Source organism: Rutidosis leptorrhynchoides, unplaced genomic scaffold (genome assembly GCF_046630445.1).
Source record: "Rutidosis leptorrhynchoides isolate AG116_Rl617_1_P2 unplaced genomic scaffold, CSIRO_AGI_Rlap_v1 contig84, whole genome shotgun sequence".
Lineage (NCBI taxonomy): Eukaryota > Viridiplantae > Streptophyta > Magnoliopsida > Asterales > Asteraceae > Rutidosis > Rutidosis leptorrhynchoides.
The window spans coordinates 37,584-59,854 of NW_027266876.1; the positions used below are offsets into that span (position 1 = coordinate 37,584).

Here is a 22,271-nt window from a genome sequence, read left to right on the forward strand (position 1 = left end):
TATTTCCTTCTTGTTATTTGGAAACTAAAGACCGATAAAAATGCATACCAAGACTTGACCCAAATGGTGAGCATCTCCTCTTTCTTGAGGTAAGGGTTTTGAGCCGTGCAGTCCGCACAATTGTAATGTAATAAAAAAATACTGATAAAAATAAAAATCAGAATGATTAAGATTAAGATGTCTGAATCTAAATACATATCTGAATATTAAGAGATTAAATATGAATCTTAATATTAGTCTATTAAGACTGTTTGTTTTAAAACATCTGAATATATGTATGAATTGTATAATTTATGTTTAAAAATATAATGAGGATTAAATAAGGATATTAAATTAAATGTTATTTTAAATAGAGAAATATAATTATAAGTTCATATAAAATACTAAATTCATCAATAAAGGAGCAAACTCGAATGATGTAGAAAAAATTATCCTAACATGACTTCACTTAATTTTAATTTGAAATAATTTTTAGTTACTAAAAATGAAACGTAAGATTGAAAAGTTGGGAAAAAAAAGTACACATTTGATCTTAACTTAAAATTTACATGGATTTTCAAATTTCATTAATATAAATTAAATTTTAGTTAAAGTAATTAATTAATATATTGATCATATTTAAATCAAAATACGTCTCAGAAAAAAAAACATATGTAAAAGCAGGAAAAAAAACAAGCTACAGTAATTTTAGCTCATACTTAAAATTGTGGCTAAAATAAATTATTTTAATTATTTTTTCAGTTAAACAAATTAATTAAAATACTGAAATTTCATAATTTTATGTCACGTATGAAGGAACTAAAGTAAAAGTAGGAAAAAATAAAAAATATCGAATAATTTGGGTTTCGAGCCCAGTCAATCAAGGATGGATACAGCAAAAGTTTATTTCTTACGCGCAAATTATCTCTGAATGGTATTCAGCGAGTATTAGATCACTTAATCGGTCAGAGTCTTTAAGTTCTATTAAGAGGATAAAAATTAAGAAAAATAAAATACTCTTAATTAACACAAATCTAATTCATTCAAATTAAAAGACTTATTAAGATCTATTAAATCTAAACAAATATATTCAGATTATCTTTAATTTATGAATAATTTGATCATTTAAAGAGTATTTTCATTTAATGATTTAATCAAACTCTTTTTTTTTTTTTTTAAAGTTTAATTGCATTTTTAGGGTCTGTTTTTTTTTCCGTTTATTATTAACTCATCTCAACTCACTTTGATTCATTTTGACTCAAAACATAACTTAACTCATATTAATTAACCATAATTGAATATATTATATTTTATATCATTAATTACCACTATACATTTAAAATATATTATAATATATATTCAATCATCCACTACCTACCTACTCTATATTTTTTATATTATCATAATTTATATTTAATCATACTTCAATCATCCACTAACTCATCAAATCAACCAAAATCACACGCAATCATCTTAAATCATAATCAAACACAATCGAATCGAAACGAGTCGAAGCAAAACGAAAAAAACGGACCCTTCTCGTTTTCTTTCCGTTTTTTAAAAAATATCGTTCTTCCCAATTTCCATTTCATTTTTTAATTTGTGCAAAACTTGTTCAGTGTACAAATTTTTCTTTTTTCAAAAGTCAAAATCCCTAATTTTCAAAAATCAAAATCAGATCTTCAATACCAGCGACGACGATAGGGCTTCGGAGCAAGCTGACGGTCGAGCTCTTAGAATCAGGACAAGGACAAGCAAGCTGACGGTGACAGGATTCGACGTCGAAATCAAGATGAGCGCCGACTAATCCTTCACGTCGGAGAAATCAAAGGGATCCGACATATGCGAGCTTCACTCGAGAGAAAAGGGATGGTTTTGGGGCTGAAGGAGTGAGAGACAGTGAGCGGGAGGAGCAATGACGTTGATTGTGGTGGCCGGAATTTAGAGTGGGCGGTGGCCGGAATTTGATAGGAAGAAGGAGAGATTGATTAGGCGGAGATTGATTTTGTTATAATACATTATGATTCTTGACGTTTTCATTTTTTTCAATTCAATCCTTCGAGTAATTTAAAAACTTCAAATTTAATTATCTCATTTTTTAAAAAATTGAAAAAATAAGAATTTGATGAAAAAATTCAAAAAAAATTTAAAAACCGAGTCACCGAATAGGCCGTTAGTGTGTAGGCTGTGAATAATTTTTTGTTTTTTGTTGATGGAAGTGCATAATTCTTGGCGTGCCTTTAATTTTAGCGGACAAGATGTACTTACTACAGTAGTATGTCATTGGTGATGCTCGTATTTGGATTCAAGGTTACGCATGTTGGCCGCCACTGTGACAGTCCTCAAAAGAAGCGTCTCACATTCCGAATACTCTAATCGTGTGGGGCCCAGATCAAGATTCCTACGTCGTCCTCTCATCATTCTCTCGTCATTTATTTTTCCAGTCTTGGATAATTCAAAAAGTTTTCCAATGATTAAAATATCTGCTTTTATCGCTGATCGTTACACATGAATTTTCTTACCTAATCTACTCTATACCATTCCCTCCCTATTTAAATATATTATATTTTTATTTTTTAATTCATTAAAAATTAATATATTTAATCATTATTTTATATTATTTAAATATATTAAATTTTCAAGAAATTTGAAAAATTAAAAATAAAACTACCAACTACTGTATCTATATAATATTTGTTGTTCCTGAAAGTGTTATAAATGTCAAAACATCTCGAAAGAATATATCGGTCATTTTATTTAGGATTTCTAGTTCTTCGAAGTTTTTTTTTTTTTTAGGATTTTCATCCGTAAAAACATCTCGAAGTTTTCTTCTTCTTTCTTTATGCTAAATATACTCGTGTAATTTTTCCAACCTTCCCTTCTACAAAAGCAAGAATACCATTTATCAGGACATATATATTATTACCATTTATTCAGTGCATTGTCGCAATTTTAACCATTTGCCTAAGAGCATATTCGACTTAGGAGAAAAAAGTAGTAGCTTTGCTTTCAATTTCATACCAAAGTAGGGATGAATTCCAGGAAGTGCTTTGGCAGCTTTGTCTATGTTACAAACATCATAAGCCAATACAACTCCATCAAAAACTTCATTATACCAGTGATTAACATCAATTGAATAAAAAAATTGTCATCTTATACATTTTGAGCTCAAAAATCCTAAATTAACATAAAGGAAACAGAGTGTAAATTTACTTGAAGAGCAGAGAACTGAGCTCATAAAAATTACGTTGCTAACATGTTAAATAAACAGATCGTAGATTGACGGGGAGATGGATTTTACCGGCAAGACCGAGAGATGATTTGGTGATGAGAGTACCGGTGACGGAGAATCCGACAAGGAAGGGCCAGCTCCTTTTCCACTCACGCTTGAAGAAAACTGGCCATGGATCGAATTTTCGCATTGTTGGCTGATGCCAATATCTCTTCCTCTCTCGAGCTTCGATTCGATGATACTGAAAAAAGCTTGTTCCTCCGTGTCAAGTATTTCGTTCAATCCATATCTGGTATTGTACAAAGAAGGAAAGAAAAAGAAAGATTTTTAAAATTGAAACAGAGATCATTGAAGAAAAGAGGGACGGCTTTGAATCCTTTGTAGAAGAATAGAGGATTGGAGAGATGGAATTGATTTGAGATAATGGATCGAAATTTAATTAGGGAGGAAAAAAAAGGACAGAAGGACGAGGGAAGGAGATGCAACAGACGGCAGACGCCCAATCGCGTTACCTGCTGACCAGAATATACAATTCAACTCGCTACGGTGACGTACAATCGACGAACGAAATGACCAAATAACCATTAAAAATGAGACGCGCTAAGTAAAAATAGAAAATGCTGAGGTGGCGTATACAGGTGTCATGTTGTAAGAGAGTCAAATGGATTGATCTCTCCAGATAGGTGTTAATTATGAAATTAAATGTGAAGTTTGTTAATTATGAAATTAAATTATGATATTTAATTTTGTTCAGTATGAGAATTGAAACTAAAAAAAGGCTTGAAAATTATAGGAGTAGTTGATAGTTGGGGTATGTAAGCATTACGTTGTCACTAACGTCAGCCTCTCCTAACGCGCATGTGCCAAACAATTATTCCTTCCGTCTCAAAATAAATTTCGTTTCAAAATAAATGCAAATTTTTATATATAAATTATATTAAAAAATTTATATTTATTTTGAGACGGAATTAGTAATGAGATAATTTTTTACGAAATTCTGATTTGATTAAAATAAAATTGATGTCTACCCAATATATATAAGAAATACTACTATTTTATTTCAGAAACTTCCACATAAATAGAAAAATATTTTTTGAAGTAAAAATATCGTACGCTTATTTTGGAAGAGTTTGAATTGTACATGAATCTTGATCTTGATATAGTTAATAAAATGTTAACTTTTACCGGGCTAATAAAAAAAGAAGAAGTGAAACTCAAAAAAATAATAAAAAAGAAGAGTTGATATTTATGTATACAGTATATATATATAATGCGTTTTCTTAAATTGTCATGTGAAAAAAATAAAAAAAAAGTTTGTTGAAAGGAAGACAAACATAAAGCTTTCAGGCATAGTCAAGTTATCATGTGTAACTTATTTTCTAGAAGATCAATTTAGGAAAAAACTACTCTGAAGATTTTTTTCCCTTTTTCTAATGCACCAAAAAGAAAAGGATTTATTTCCTTTGAAGATTTTTTTCTAATGAACCAAAAATAAAATGATTTTTTTCCTTTTTTTTTTTTTTCCATTTATTTTGAAATGAAAATCTTCCAAGATATACCGAACAGCTCAACAATATACTTTATCTGGCTAATCAGCCTAAATGTACTTTGCATCTGCCTTGTTCAGGAATTAGTGGGAATTATTAATTTCGTGATCACGAATTAGTAATTTAATACAAAACAACAAATGAAAGTAAGAAAAATCAAACCACACACACATATAGCACTTCCAAACAAAAACCTTCCCAAACCCAACTTCTTCTTCTACATACATGCACAAACAGCCTCTATATATACCCGCCATTCGTCTCTCTCTCTCTTCCACCATAACCCACCACCAAAATTAAATTTATTGAATTTCATTCACAGCCATGGCACCGCACATAGCTATTCTTCCGAGTCCAGGTATGGGTCACCTGATTCCACTCGCCGAGTTCGCCAAACGACTCGTTCATTGCCACAATTTCCAAGTCACTTTCATAATTCCATTAGACGCTCCATCTCCTTCAAAATCTCAAAAATCCACTCTCGACAGCCTTCCTCCCGCCATAACCTCCGTCTTCCTTCCTCAGGCAGACTTAAACGACGTCGCACCAGATGCGAGAATCGAGACAATTATCTCCCTAACAGTCGCCCGCTCTCTGTCTTCGCTCCGCGATGCGTTGAATTCGTTAATTGCAAACGGAAATTCGCCGACGGCGTTAGTGGTTGATCTTTTCGGCACCGACGCTTTTGATGTCGCCAAGGAACTTGATATCTCGCCGTATATTTTCTACCCATCGACGGCCACGTGTTTGTCTCTGTTTCTTCACTTGCCAAAGCTTGACGAAATTGTCGATTGCGAATACAGAGACTGGCCCGAACCGATTACTATTCCCGGTTGCATACCGGTTCATGGAAAATATTTGCTCGACCCGGTTCAAGACAGGACAAACGATGCCTACAAATGGCTTATCCACCATGCAAAGAGGTATAGATTGGCAGAGGGTATAATTGAGAACAGCTTTATGGATTTGGAGCCAGGAGCAATCAAGGAATTAATGAAGGTCGAACCGGGAAAACCACCAATTTATCCGGTCGGACCGTTGGTCAATATGGATCACCCAGGAGACAAAGTTGACAGGTCACAGTCTTTGAAGTGGTTGGATGATCAGCCCCATGGATCGGTTCTGTTCGTCTCGTTTGGGAGCGGTGGGACCCTCTCTTCATCTCAATTTACCGAATTAGCCTTCGGATTGGAAATGAGCGAACAGAGATTCGTGTGGGTCGTTAGGAGTCCGAACGATGATGTAGCCAACGCCACGTATTTCGACGCCCAGAGCAAAGACGACACATTTCGATTCCTACCACAAGGATTCTTGGACCGGACCAAAGGCCGTGGGTTTGTCGTCGATTCGTGGGCCCCCCAAGTTCAAATACTAAGCCACGGTTCGACTGGTGGGTTCTTATCTCACTGCGGTTGGAATTCGACTCTGGAGAGCGTCTTTAACGGCGTGCCGTTAATTACGTGGCCACTCTACGCCGAACAGAAAATGAATTCCATCATATTGACGCAAGACGTCAAAGTAGGAATTCCGGTCAATTCTAATCCTCAAACCGGCTTGATCGAAAGACATGAAATTGCAAAAGTGGTGAAAGCTTTAATGGAGGGTGAAGATGGTAAACGAGTTCGTTACAAGATGAAGGACTTGAAGGATTCTGCTTCACACGTACTGAGTCAAGATGGATCATCGGCAAAAGCACTCGCCGAGTTGGCTCACAAATGGAAAACTCCAAAAAGCAGCAATTAAAGTCGTGCTCGATTATATTGCTTTGTTGTTTGATTGCTACAAAGTGGTTGGAGTACAGCACTCGTATAAAAAGTTAGGCATTATCATATGGCAACATATTCTGTTAATATTTTTACAACTTTATTTACAAATCAAGATCTCATTTACTCTAGATAAAATATCCAATTAAAAGTTGATGTCAAATAAACAAATTTATATTTTGCAATACAGAGAGGCAATCAATTAGAGGGGAAAGGGACCCAGATATGGAGAAATTTTAGAAATTTGTTACATCACAATAAAAGTGGTGGACACTAAGCTCCATTGAAGTGGGTGGAGGTGCCATTGACAAGAGAAGAAGCTTCTAAATTTAATTACGTACTTCATAGTTCATCCTGATCTGATTTTTAGTATTTGATACTCCAATTAAACAAATTTTCAAAACAGTATATATGTAAATGTAATGTAAGGGTGCTGATTGATTAGTTTAGATGTGGATTATCAACCGAATCCACGAACTAATAAAGTTATAATTTTCTCTCTTACGTCAAATTAAGAAAGTAATTTCCTGCGCAAATTCTCTAAACCAACCAAACTTACATAAGCTAGGTATAGACTTTACATTGCTGTATACTCATGATACTTTTAATTTTGTTTGACTAAATATTTGATTTTTTTTTTTTTTAATTTCTTTTTAACTAGTACTGTATTACATTAAAAAATTACTATTTATTTACAGTCCAAGACGTGCAGGAATGAGAAATCTTATGTATCCGTTCTTTAATGGAGTGTTAAATTTTTTAAAAATATATATGCAAATTTATAACCTATTGCGTATAAGTTCTAGCCATGTTCTTTTCATCCTTATTAATTTTTTTGCAAATATTAAATATGTTACACGTACGGCATGACGGAGTCATCCATGATCCAAAATACTCATAACTTTAGCTTATGAGTTATGAGCTCTTTCGTCAATGTTTATTTTCTCGTAACGAGCTCTTAAAGAAGGAGTCATCGTGCTCGACGATTGAGATTAATGTTTATACTCGTAATAAAGGAGTCGAAGCCAAACAATCACGTAAAAAATTAAACAAGTCATATATATATATTACCAGCATCGTTTCAAAAATCCTAGTAACAAGTAGTATACGATAAAATCATTTTGGATAAGCTATATCTTTTAATATGGACCACCTCATATATATATATATATATATATATTTTGTACCGTGCAACCCACCATTTCTCTAGAGCGACCCTACCTTATAATAAGTGGCGTATATATAGACACTAATAGAAGTCCAATATATGAAACTGTTGCGTGATTAACTTTGTACACAAAAAAGAACTATAGGTCTCAATGGCAATATATAAATTTAGGGTCACTCAATAGAGTGTAAAAGCATTTCATTTCATTAGTTTATCTATTTGATGATAATAATGCGTTTTTTTTTTTTAATCTGTGGTTATAGATAAGCCCGATCTATTAAAAATATATATGCCTAATCACACCTCAATAATTACTTGTAAAAGTAAATCAGGCTACACTTTAATAAAAATAAAAAAGTAACTAGATTATTATTAAATTGCTAGTCACAGCCAAATTGTTTGGTGATGGCCACATGGATATTGACTTCAAATTAATTTAGAGATCATCGGTATAGGGAGTTTTGCGGTGGGATATATTGATGTTGACAGAAAAGAAAAAGAATACTAGGTTACCGTTTCATGTATTTTACAATCGAAATAGAAATTCGTCTTCTTTTTTGATTATCGACTGTACGGATATATCGTGAGGCTTAAAAAAAAAAAAAAAAAAACAATAAATTATAATACCAATACAGAGTGGGACGGAGATGGATAGAAAGGTCATGCATAGAGTATTTACCTAGAAAGGATTCTTATAAAATCACTATTCGTTAGTATCAAGAACATGATGCGACATTCTCTCATTAGCAAGCATTTTTTAGATAATGATAAATAAACTCACTAAAAATCTGATTCATCAAGTAAAACGTTTTTTTCCCGATTGAGTTATTTCTTTGAACCGGTGGTTATGTGAACTAAGCATGACATTAAGTATTGTAATGCTATACGGATTGTCGGATAGATCTATGAAGCTATAAGTAGACGACATCAATTAAAAGTCGTATTTATTCGTTTTCAAATGATCGAGCTTAGTTTATTTTATTTGTATATATGATAGCCACACCACAGCCCACCACGTGTGACTTATATAGATTCATTAAACTAACATCATATATAAAATCTGTAAGGCCATGTTTGGTTTCAAAAGGCTACTCGATCGAGTAGAGGAAAGAAAGTCGATTCCTTTGAAACTACTCATTTCGAGAATAGATAAATAGATCTCCTCGTCAATGTGACAATGATTCAAGCCATCATTTTACATCTAGAAGAAAACGTAGGCAGTGGGGACCACCATCCCACTCTTTCCAAAAGCTACCATTAATAAATGGGCTGAAACTAAATCTAGAGCCCAGTAATACGTGGGCTGGTCTTTGATCAAGATCTAGTTGGGTTCTTTTATTCTAAAGCCCAAATCCATTTATTACTCATTCCAGCAGAACCCCAACCAGCCTTGTTTAGCTCCAGTCCTAGTGAATTTTATTAATATATCTGAAAATATATTATTTAAACTTTATTTTTGTATGCTAACAGCTTGGAAATTCTTGTTATTAGAGAAGATCATAATAATATTACTTACCAATTTTTTGAAAATGTATTAAGCATTTAAAGGCAACAGATAAATTAAAATAAGCTTAAATGAAAGGAAGGCAGCTTTCAAATCATGGAGGAAACAATAAAGATTACGTTGCAAAATTCGTGAATGGAAATGAATAAATGAATTTTCTATATATACACGTGAGGTGGGTGTTGAAATTTTGGGGATCGAGTCGATCGGAATGGAAGAGAAAATAAAGAAGAGAAGAAAGAATTAGGGATTTCGATTTGAAGAGAGGACTAACCGTTAGATAAAGAATAAGAAATGGAAGAACAAAATGGCATCGTTTTGCCTTAAATTATTTTTCCTTCCGCTCACACCGAACGACACCGTTTTGATGACTTACTCTGTACGACGCCGTTTTTGCTTCTTCTTGGCGATGGGCTCGCTCCAGCCTCGGCCCAACTCGTCCAGCTCGTTTCTCTTCTGCCCAACTCGCCTCCTCTCCACCAGATTGCTTGTAAAACAAGCTAAAGACCTCTTCTTCTTCCTACACAGGTATGGGCATGATTAGAATAAATATCTTCAACAACTCAAATCATTCCAAACCCATACTAATCACATAAGTCATTCCAAACCCGTAGTAATCACATGATAGAAGTATGGCAAGTGATTCGATAGTTTGTATTAATTTCTCTTTTAATATTTACATTAGTATAAAACTTGTGGTATAAATACAACAAGATAGGCCTGTAAGGAATTAATTCAAATTAATATAAAACTGAGATTATTCTAAAAAATCCTTCTATATTTAAATATGATATCTATAGTCAATTGAGAATTCTTAGTTTGTAGTTTAAAACTTGAACTCATCAACACTCACTTCAGAAAATCAACCCTCACCTTTATCTCTAAATCATGGCCAAAATTGAAAACAACTCTTCCAATATTACTAGTTCAAATCAGAATTTGTCTCCATCTTCTGCCTTTTACCTTCATTCAAGTGAAAACCCCACTCAAGCTCTTGTCTCACCTCTACTTAACAACAATAACTACCATACATGGTTTAGGGCTATGAAAATGGCCCATAGATCCAAGGTTAAGTTTGGCTTTGTTAATAGCTGAATCAACAAACCTGAAGAAGATGACCAATTTTTTGATGACTGGGACAAATGTAACATCATTGTCTCTTGCTGGATAATGAATTCAGTCCTCCCCTCCATCAAACCTAGCATCTCAAGGTTTCACACAGTAAAAGAGATGTGGAAAGATTTGCAAGCTAGGTTTTCTAAGATAAATTTTTCTAGGATATTAGATGTACAAGAAGAAATCTATCTTCTGAAACAGGGAGATCTCAACATTTCAGATTACTACACTAAGATGAGGACACTATAGGATGAATTTGATGATTTGAGGCCTATTCTTGAATGTCAATGTGCTATCAAGTGTGAATGTAAAACACTCAAGATCATTTCTGACTATTATGAGAATGATAAGATAATTAGATTCCTAAAAGGTCTAAATGTTGTCTATGCTCAAACAAGGTTAACTATCATGATGCTGGATCCCATTCATTCTCTACAAAAAGTATATGCCACTGTGGCTTAGTTTGAAAGACAAAATATCTCACCTCAAGAAACTGATAAACCAACTCTTGCAGCCTTCTCTTCTGGTAAACCTCCAAAGCAGACTTAAACTCACCCTCCTTACAAGAAAATTCTTGAAGGGAAACCCATCAGTTCTCATTATGGAAAAATAGGGCACATTGCTGCAAAATGCTACAGGTTGGTAGGCTTCCCTTCAAACTTTAAGTTTACTAAAAATACAGCCATCAATCTGGCAACTGCAGCAGAAGGAGAAGTTCAGCAAAGTGCTTCCACCATCTCTATCTCTCAAGAGGAATATGATTGCCTGAAAAGGCAAGCTCAGTCAAATTTTTAATCTCAAGTTTCTATGAGTAACATGGCCAGCACATCCAACAATTCCAATGGTAAGTTTTCACTGAAAAACTCACAAATTTCAAAATTTTCATGATTGTTGGACACAGGTGCAACAGATATACTGTTCAAAAGATTTTTTTAAAACTCTATATCCTATTTCAAATCATAGCATTCAACTTCCAAACAAGCATTTCATTGCAGCAACTCATATAGGAATTATAGAGCTAACACAGACAATCACTTTGTTTAATGTCCTGTATATCCTAGAATTTGCCATCAATATGATTTCAGCAAACAAATTGACAAAAGATTATAACTGTGTGTTGATGGTGTACTCTAAAAAGTGTTTTATGCATGACCTGAATTCAATGAGGATGATTTGATCAGCTGAGCAAAAACATGGACTATATTTTGTGAACTTGACAGATTGTTTTGTCAATCTTAGGAATGATGTGAATGGAAAATTCTCATATGTTAATATAATAGAAGAAAAATCTAGGGATAATTTTGATATCTGACATTTTAGACTTGGTCATCCGTCTAATGCCAGATTATCCTCCTTCAAATCTATTAATGAAAATGTCAAGTTTAATCAAAATCATGTCTGTGATATCTATCATTATGCTAAACAGAAAAAGCTCACATTTCCTATCAGTCATTTAATTGCTAAATCTAGTTGTGATCTTGTTCACATGGATACATGGGGTCCTGTCATTCCATCTATACAAGGATACAAATATTTTTTTACCATTATAGATGATTTAAGCAGACATACATGGATTTTCTTAATTAAAGCTAAATCAGAAACAAGAGAGCATATTGCACATTTTTATCAGCCAATCTTAACTCAATTTGACAAAAAGATAAAGGCTATTAGAAGTGACAATGGACAAGAGTTTAATGATTTTAATTTCTATGCATCACATGGTATTTTGCATGAAATTTCTTGTGTAGAGTGTCCTGAACAGAATGGAAGAGTGGAGAGAAAGCATCAACACATCCTGAATGTTGGAAGAGCATTACTATTTCAGAGTAAGCTACCTCTAAAATTTTGGAGTTATGCAATATCCCATACCATCCATTTAATAAATAGAACACCAACACCAATTTTGAATAACAAAACACCCTATGAATTGCTGCTTAACAAAATTCCTGACATATCACATCTAAGAGTTTTTGGATCTTTGTGTTTCATATCTACATTAGATAAGAACAAGACTAAGTTCACTTCTAGATAATCTAAATACATACTGTTAGGATGGTAGAAAAGGCTAGAAAGTACTGCATTTAGACAGTCATAGCATTCAATTCGGATTGTTGTGTTTCATGAACATATATTTCCTTATGATGGACCTAAAGTAGATTTAGATGATCTATGTTTGATACTATCAATAAGGACTAAAAATTCACCTGCATTAGATCTCTCTGTGACCATAGAACCCTCAGCTGATATTTTTCTGTTCCCTTGAATGAGAATGAGAATGAACAACCTGCACATTCAGTAGAACATGTAATTAGAAAAACTACTAGAAATAAGTTTACACCTAAACATCTATAAGATTATCACTGTAATCTAGTCCAACTTTTGGCAAAATAAGATCATGTATCATTCCTCAAGGATTCAAGCTGTATTCCAATTTCAGGTACACCTCATTCTGTCACTAATTATTTTGTTTTTTCAAATTTTCTCATCAACATCTTGTATTCATATTAAACATTTATTGTCAAAAAGAACCATTCAATTTTAAACAAACCATGAAAGATAAAGAGTGGAAAAAAACCATAGAAACTGAGTTGAAAGCTTTTTCTGATAATCAAACATGGTTGGTCACTGATCTGTCTAAAGGAAAGAAAGCTATTGGCTGCAAGTGGGTTTTCAAGTTGAAACATAAATCAGATGGTTCAATTGAAAGACACAAAGCAAGACTTGTTGCAAAATGATACACACAGAAAGAAGGGATTGACTACTCAGAACCCTTCTCACCTATGGCTAAATATACAACTATAAGACTCCTACTCACTATTGCAACAACCAAAAATTGGCATCTTACACAACTTGACATCAATAATGTTTTCCTACATGGAGATTTAGATGAGGAGATTTACATAAAGCCACCTCAAGGTTCTAACATTCCTACATACAAGATTTGCAAACTCACAAAATCACTCCATGGTCTCAAACAAGCTAGCAGACAATAGAACTTTAAGCTATCTGTAGCACTCATCAATATTGGTTTCAGACAATCTCCCTCAGATCATTCCCTCTTCACGAAGACTCAAGATGATTCATTCACTGTAATATTGATATATGTAGATTATCTAATCATTGCAGGAAATCATATTGGGGAGATAAAGAAAACAAAAGTCTATCTTCACAGCTAATTCAACATTAAAGACTTAAGAAATTTAAAATACTTCATAAGTTTTGAAATTGCCAGATCACAAATAGGAATACACATGTGCCAAAAAAAATACACTCTGAAAATGCTTGCAGACACATGTTTCATTGGTTGCAAACCATCTTCTACACCTATGTTCTATGGTGTGGATTTTTTTTTGAAAATTCACCTAAGCTCCCAGATGCCTCAATTTACAGGACCCTAATTGGTAAACTTCTATACCTCACTCACACAAGACCAGACATCTCACAAAACACACAACATCTTTCCCAGTTTCTGTCAGAACCCACAGAAGCACATCTACAAGCTGGAAATAGAATATTGAGATACCTGAAAAATGCGCTAGGGAAAGGCTTGTTTTTTCCTTCCAAGAACGATTTACAACTCCAATCTTATTCTGATGCAGACTGGACAGAGAGCCCTTTGACGAGAAGGTTAGTCACTGATTTTTGTGTATTTCTTGGAGATGCCATCATATCCTGGAAATCGAAGAAGCTGTCCACCGTATCTCGTTCCTCAACGGAAGCTAAATATCGAGCACTGGCAATTGTATCTTGTGAGTTTACATGGCTCAGGTATCTTCTCGGAGATTTAAACATCTCAACACCCCCAAGCCACTCTCTTACACCGTAACAACCAATCTGCAATCCACATTGCCCTTAACGCCGTTTTCCATGAATGAACGAAACACACATACATTGATTGTCACATTATAAGAGATCAGGTGAAGGCAGGATCTATCAACTTGCTCCCAATCGCCTCTGCATCTCAACTAGCAGATTTCTTCACCAAATCTCAACGAGCACCCACATTTCGTTATTTCCTATCCAAACTTGGACTTCTTGATCTCAGAAGTGTCCAGCTTGTGGGAGATGTTGAAGTTGTGGGGATCGAGTCGATCGGAATGGAAGAGAGAAGAAAGAAGAGAAGAAAGAAGAGAAGAAAGAATTAGGGATTTCGATTTGAAAAGAGGCTAACCGTTAGACAAAGAAGAAGAAATGGAAGAACAAACATCATCGTTTTGCCTTCAATTATTTTTCCTTCTGCTCACACTGAACGACACCGTTTTGATGACTTACTCTGCACAATGTCGTTTTCGCTTCTTCTTGGCGATGGGCTCGCTCCAGCCTCGGCCCAACTCGTCCGGCTCGTTTCTCTTCGGCCCAACTCGCCTCCTCTCCACCAGATTGCTTGTAAAACAAGCTAAAGACCTCTTCTTCTCCCTACACAAGTATCGGCATGAATAGAACAAATATCTTCAACAACTCAAGTCATTTCAAACCCATACTAATTACATGATAAAAGTATGATAGCGATTAGCTAGTCTGTACTAATTTCTCTTTTAATATTTATATTAGTATAGAACTTATAGTATAAATACAACAAGATAGGTTTATAAAGAATTAACTCAAGTTAATATAAAATTGAGATTATTCTCAAAAATCCCTCCATATTTCAATAGTGGGGAAAAAAACTTTGAGGGATGATGCATCTCCCAATATAGAAAGTCGAACATAATTGACAAGTAATAATATTGTTAATTATTTACTTAAAAAAAATATTATTATATATAGTCATAGGCAAATACAAAATTTTATTTATTTCCTGCATCTCCACGTAGTACGCTGTTCTCTGTTTCTTGTAGTGGTTGAAACTTAGCCGTAAATTAAGAATATAGGAATAGCGAGTGTATGTGTAACAGGAGGAGCTGGTTACATTGGCTCTTGGCTCGTCAAGAAACTCTTGGAGAAAGGTTACACTGTTCATGCTACTCTCAGAAACTTAGGTATTTCTCTATAGGACGTTTTAATAACTAATTAATTGCTCCGTATGAGTGGTGAATATAGATAATTTATTTAATTGATTTCAAATATATATATATATATATCTCCATCAATCCAGATTATATGTCCAAAGTGAATCTTCTAAAGAGCTTAGCAGGTGCAGACAAAAGATTAGTCTTTTTTCAAGCTGATATTTATACTCCTGCTGAATTCGAGAAAGCTATGCAAGGCTGCAAGTTTGTTTTCCATGTTGCCACTCCCTTGCAACATATTGATAGGCCATGATCAGGTATATATATATATATATATATATATGTTTTCTACCAGTAATTGCAAGATTCAATCTAGATAAAAATTAACTGATCAATTTCTTGATATATGTCTAATTTAAATTTCAACAGTTCAAAAACATATCGGAAGCTGCACTTGCTGGGGCAAATAGCAATTTATCATCTTGTGTCAAATCAGGTACTGTCGCCGATCCATTTTTTTTTTTCAGGAATAACCATTTGTTCATTTAACTTTGTAGACTAACTTGTCAAAATAGTAATAATAACAATTTAAGGGCCCCATTCAGTAAGGAAATTTCTCGTTTTGTTTTCGTTTTTCGAAAACTACTAATTTTCATCTCATTTTCATTTTTTTTTAAAAACTTGTTCAGTGTCCAAATTTTCTAATTCGTAAAAGTCAAAATCCCTAATTTATAAGTCAAACATCCCAAAATTCAATTCCTCCGTCAGCCACCACCACCACCAATCGACGGCGAAGTCGTGTCCTTTCCCTTGTATTATCTCCGGCGACACGTACTCTTCCGTCCCGACGAACGAGTTGGATTTCCCCTCTGTCGACGAGTCGATTGGTGAAACACCACCCATCTCCATATCCAGTGCCGTCATCATCGACGATGAAGCCGCTACCGGAAACCACTGCCTCGTCGTCCAAACGGGATGATGCCCCTGCTCCTCGAGCTCGAACGGCGGCTACCGGAAACCACTGCCTCGTCGTCCGTCATACTTGATTGGGTGAGAGAGAGGAGCGGCGGCGATGGCGAGAGAGACGAAGGAGATCTCACTTTTCTGAGAATTTTTTGAAAAACGAAAACGAAACTCGACTATCGAACGGATTTTCAAATAAAAATGAGAATTTTATGAAAAATGAGAAATTTTCGAAAACTGGACTCTACTGAACGCCCCCTAAAATTTTTTTTTTTTTTCAAGGAAGTGTAAAGAGGTTGATTTATACGGCTTCAGTGGTTTCAGCTTCGCCATGGAAAGAAGATGGGAGTGGTTTCAAGGACTCCATGGATGAAACTTGCTGGACACCTCTACACTTGCCCTTTCGATTTTCCAATAACCATTTATCGGTACGTGACAAAATTATTTCTTTTTCTTTTGACTTTTTTATTTGAAAGGCTTTACTTGCGGAATTTTCATTATTATAATATATAGTAAAGATAAGCATTGAATACATCTTGTCAAATCTTTTAGCAGTAGTATTGAGTGTTTGGAAAATTTGCACAGTTGAATTAGATTGGCAAGAGACAAATGAATACCGAATAATTCGTTGAATATTATTAATCATGTGAATAGAAGAATATAATCATATGATTTGAACATAAATAATGAAAGCATCACATGCATAAACGATTAAACAAACAAATAAAGATTTAAGAAAAGAGGATGCAAATTTGATTCGGAAGCACGATCAGATCGCTTTCCTTAAAGCGTATTACGCCCCGTACTGTGTTTCGGTTTGAATGGCGTAGAGCTTCCCAGGATACAACCGAATGAACAGCAATAACCAGCACAAGATAATCGGAGTTCGGGCGAGACTTACGCTAGCTAAACTCTCCGACGACATAAGAAAAGAGAAGACAGAAAGACAGGTGGGTTATGAGCCAACCTTTTGACACAAAGAATTTGACTTGGAGTGCAATCAAGACTCCTAATCCTAGACGCATTGGGACTTTACACTCTTATCTATTCAAAACTTGATAGTCAAATTTTTTTCAGTTCTTGCGCAATTAAAATCCATTCAACAGAAGATTAAATTTGATATTAATTAGGAGATAAAATCCATATCAAATTAGGAGACAAAACCGAATTGCACTAGGAGACTAATCTCCCTCTAAAATTCATGGACGAATCCCACTTAAATACGGATACATAATTAAGAGATAAAATTTCCCTAATTAAATAGACAAAAATCAAACCGGCTTCATCCCAAAAATAAGCGAATTGAACGAGTATGATCCACGAATCAATATCCAAATCGGTCGAGCATGCGAGGTAGTGGTGCGCACATGTGAAACCTGTAGACTTCCTCTACAATACACTTTAAACTCCAACATACACAAATCATTATATAAATGACTTATGTTTCTAGAGAATTTCCAATGTGGGACTTTGTACATTCATGCACAAATCACCACTATAAGCCCTACCATTTCACATTCATACTTTGACACAAATGCCAAATAAATGATTGAACATTCATCTATGTAGTATAGACTATCTAAAAAAATTAATTTCAATTTATTCCGTCACACGGATTCGTCTACACACGTGATCAAACTATTAGTGACCATGCAATTTGCCATTTTGTCTTAACATTGAGTATTCATATTTTTAGAGAAAACATTGTCGTTTTGTTAATGTAGATATTGGGCATATATATATATATATACACACACAAAATTGATCAGTGATTCCTTTTAATCCTAATGAATTATGAATGATAGGAATATGCAGAATCTAAGACGACGTCGGAGAAACAACTTTTGAACTTCGAAACGAATAAATCATCGGATCGTAACAATGTGGAGGATTAGCTTAGCATGTGGCATTGTTGGAGGGGAGACACTGCTATCAAGTCCTCCTCTAAGCTTGGCAATGTTAGTTCCACACTTAAACAATGGAGTAATGTACACTGTACTCAGGTTCATGGAAGAATTGCTTGGAAAAGTCCCAATATTACATATTGATGATTGCAATGAAGCTCATATTTTCTGTGCCTAGAATCCTTCGATTAAACCTGGCAGATTCTTGTGCGCTAGCTCCTACGTCTCCTCGGCAGATATTGCCAGTTATCATCAGCAAAATCATCCTGAGTTTCATATCAAACCAGAGTAAGTACATATAATACTCTCTCCGTCCCTAAATGCTTGTCACTTCGATAGTATATAGTTTGATTTCAATCTTTTGGTCCTATCATTAGATTTTAGGTACATTTCAAAAAGATATTTATATGAAAGTGAATATTTGTTGTTCAATTGAATCCTAACCAAATGAAATTGATTTTATTTATTTTCTTTTCGTCCGGGTATCTAGAAGTGCCAAAGAGAGAGATTCGGTGGGGATCTACAAGGCTTATTGACCAAGGCTTGAATACAAATATGCTACCAACAAGATTCTCGATGAATCTCTCAATTGTTGCCGGAGATTGGGTGATCCAAATTTATATTTTTAGACCAAATCTCAACAGTATTTAAAGTTTCTAGCTTCCTTTACCTACTTCTGAAAAATTACTCATGGTCGAACCCAAGATTAAACAATGGTGTAATTAAATACTCTGTTTCTTATCCTTAATCATGCATTTTCTAAATAAACATAAAAGTGGAAAATAGTAGTACTAATTCTAGACAGTTTCTTTAAAGCAATTCTAGAATTTCTAAGCAAGTACTAGCTACAATTCCTATTGTGGCATACATAACAGCGAGATTCAAGAGAAGAATTCAGGATTTTCTAAAGAGAAATCCGGAACAAACTCCATCTTAACTAAGGAGAAATCAATGTCTCCAATTGGCGAATCATTGACAGAAGTCGGAGCTGAGAACATTTCGCCGGTGAGGTCAGAATATTCTACCGAGTTCTGGACATAATGGTACTGGTCTAGTGATCCAAATTCCGAATATTGATCATGCGACATCATGAAAGATGGAGAAAATCCTTCTATCTGCATCGAATTGCTGACTAGATTATTATTTATATCTTGGTCAGCCACCTCGGCACTAGGAAATGTGAAAGATGGGAATATTTCCTCCTTGGTTGTTGTAGACTTCAAAATTGAATATTCTTGTGACTGCTCTTGTTTTTGTTCTTGTTGAGAATTGTATAATTTCCAATCAGAATTAATCACAAATGAAGATGGTGAACAAGGGGTGGTCTTAGATGGCTTATTAGTACTTGTAGGAGTCGATATACAAGTATGCCTTCCTCTATACGACACTTCTAGAATCGTAGAATCCTTATCACTTCTCTGAACTTGTTTCGTCGCCAAGCATCCTTGCGAGTGGCGATGCCTGCATCTGTAGTATCCTCTGCAAATTAAAACCAAGAAAAATTAGAATAAATATCTTTTCAAAGTTGCTGTGCCTGAGCAGTACAAATTTTCTGATGCATCAAGAAAATATTAATGGACTATGGACCACTGTAGCTTGATTCTTAAATGTTGCTTAAAAAGTTATCTATTCAATAGTACCAATAATTGGCATCACAATAGTACTACTCAAACAACTAAAAAAAAAACCCAACACTTGTGAAATGAAGGACTATATATGAACAGAACTTTGCATTCATGTCAATGGATAAAGATCAGATGTACATTGTGAAATGAAGGGAAAAAATAGTCAAAATTTATTGTGGATCATGTGAAAAACAATTGCTTACCTAGGAAACTTAGATCCAAGAATTTCTTTCTGTCCGTATTTCCTCCAACCGTAGCCGTCATCCAGAGATCCTCCGATATCGGTATCCCCAGAGCATACCTGAACTTGCTCAGTCCATTGAGGCATTATTTTCCTAATTAACCAAACAAATCCCAACAAAGATTTATAAGCCATATTGTTTTCCGGAATCAAAAAATTATACACTTTGAAATTAGGCTAGCAAGAAGATCGATACCTTTTCATGTAGACATGATGATCATCTCTCTGGTCAGAATTTCTAGATCAGAGCTCTCACTACAATTCGGAAACGACGGCGGCGGAGCAGGAACGGTACTAGTAGAATTGTTGAGCAAGGAAATTGCATTTTCATAAGTGGAAAGTATCTTCTCAACTAAGAATTGGCGAGTCTCGTTTCTGGAACAAGGGTTGAGATGATTCTTAAGTTGGTTTGCTAGCTCTTTCCCTTGCCTTAGCTCGTTGATAAGACTCTTTTGATCCATACTTATCGCTATCTCCATTTAAAATAAAAAAAACACACACACACACAAAAAACTTCAATTTTCTATAGCTTAATTAATTCCAAGAGAAGAAATACAATGTGCATTAAAAGAGAAGAGATAATTAAGCTTATAATATTATTGAAGCAGACAAGTGTAGCTTATAAGAGGGGATCATATGTGAGAGTTAGGCAGTGTACTATACAAGCGAAGCGAATGGGAAGAAATGTTTGAGAAAGAGTTGGGAAGTTGCGATATGAGTAAATTAAAGAGAGAGTGTATGGTTTATATATATATATATATATATATATATATGTGGGAAGAAATTCTGAGTAAACGGTTTGCTTTTGTTTTGAAATGCATTTTGATTTGATTTTTTTTGACCAAAGTGCCTTTTTTTCATTTGATTTGTCACCATGTACGGTACGTTTTCTGACGTGTGCTTTTCTATTTTGCCTCTTTAATTATGCTTTTACTTACCAAAACGTGTGGGTCATGTCGGACATATTTTTTCTTATCAGTCTTAAATTTTCCATTTTTTATTTTTCAGGATCATTCAATATAGAGTTTCAATTAGCTTAATGGTGGCCGTTGTAATGGTTAAATGTTAAATTAACCAGATCAAAGAAGGAGAATGAATCTTTTTTTTTTAAATTTATTTTATGGAGTAATTTTTAAAAATTAATTATTTAAACATAGAAATATTGTATGGACCCCAGTCTTAATAGACAGGAGTACGACCTCTCAACACATTTTAAAGATCCTAGACAAGAAAAAAATGAATCTTATTATTAATTTTTAAAGAAAACAAATTAAACACATGTACAAAAAATTACAACAAATTCTACTTAGGAACTCAAAATTTGTTAATATTTTTTGTAAATAACATTTTTTGAAAAGATATCTCAAGAATGTTTTAAGTATACACAAATAAAAATACAAAGCGAAATATCCGGAATACACGATAAATGAAGCACATTTTATTAGAATTTCAATATTTAAATTTAATTTAAACAAAAGGTAGGGATACGATGACTATTTATTCATTTGATCAACGCTAGCTAACTTCGTCTTCTCCGTTGTGACATTTCCTTCATTTGTGCCTTTATGCTTTATGCGAGGCGGCGGTTTGATCGCTTATGCTTATGTGCTTTATGCGACAGCGTGACAACGTCTTCTTGCTTTAACTTCTTGTCCAGAACTTCTCCATATTTTTCTGTCTTTCAATTGTGAAGGGGAGGCCTCTATTTATAATGTTGAGAGGCTTGGTGTAATTAATGCCTTGAATATATTTTCTCCCTCGTACAAGTTATTGTATGTTGACACAATGAGGACATCATTTGACATTTCAACTTATTTCAACTCATTTCCAATCTCTTCCAGACGTTCGAATCAGAGAGAGTAATGAGATTTGTTTCCAGGCATTTTTCGAACATGACTTCAACATCTTCGTTTGAGAATGAATAAACCTTAACCTTCTTTTCTTGAAGAGCGCGAGAATTATTTCCTTGCTTTTTCCGCGGAGCGTTTCGGTTTCGAGTGTAGCTTCGAGGTGGAGGGACTGCATTTTGGCTATCTCGACCGAGCATGGTCGCCATGGATGGCCTTATTTCTTGAGCAGGAATTTTTGCACCTTCACCTTTCTTGGCATTCATTCTTGCATCTTCACTCATGTTTGTTGCTTCGATTTCATAGAGTTCCTCGAACGTCTTGGGCCTAAATTGAAGTTATATAATCTTGATCTTGTAGATTATTCCCGCCATGCACATCGTGATTGCTTTGCTTTCAAGGATTTTCTCCACACAACTCATACTAAGCGATT

The 22,271-nt window shown here is 34.4% G+C and overlaps 3 protein-coding genes across 3 annotated transcripts; 2 read left to right on the forward strand and 1 right to left on the reverse strand.

The window, feature by feature from the left end:
• The first annotated feature begins 5,082 nt into the window (after positions 1–5,082).
• LOC139885163 (hydroquinone glucosyltransferase-like) lies at positions 5,083–11,949 on the forward strand. The gene is made up of 2 exons (XM_071869108.1): positions 5,083–6,491; positions 11,895–11,949. Exons 1-2 carry the CDS (start codon positions 5,083–5,085, stop codon positions 11,947–11,949), a joined length of 1,464 nt encoding a protein of 487 aa, XP_071725209.1.
• A 2,640-nt stretch (positions 11,950–14,589) lies between these two features.
• Positions 14,590–18,417, forward strand: LOC139885164 (NADPH HC-toxin reductase 1-like). Its single transcript, XM_071869109.1, is given in 7 exon segments — positions 14,590–14,695; positions 15,187–15,288; positions 15,405–15,557; positions 15,671–15,754; positions 16,504–16,649; positions 18,027–18,109; positions 18,111–18,417. Coding segments are annotated over 7 exon segments (981 nt in total).
• A 589-nt stretch (positions 18,418–19,006) lies between these two features.
• Positions 19,007–20,470, reverse strand: LOC139885165 (probable WRKY transcription factor 46). Its single transcript, XM_071869110.1, has 3 exons — positions 20,202–20,470; positions 19,954–20,085; positions 19,007–19,604 (listed from the first exon to the last, which is right to left on the reverse strand). The coding sequence occupies exons 1-3, from the start codon at positions 20,468–20,470 to the stop codon at positions 19,007–19,009; spliced, it is 999 nt and encodes a 332-aa protein (XP_071725211.1).
• Positions 20,471–22,271: the final 1,801 nt, after the last annotated feature.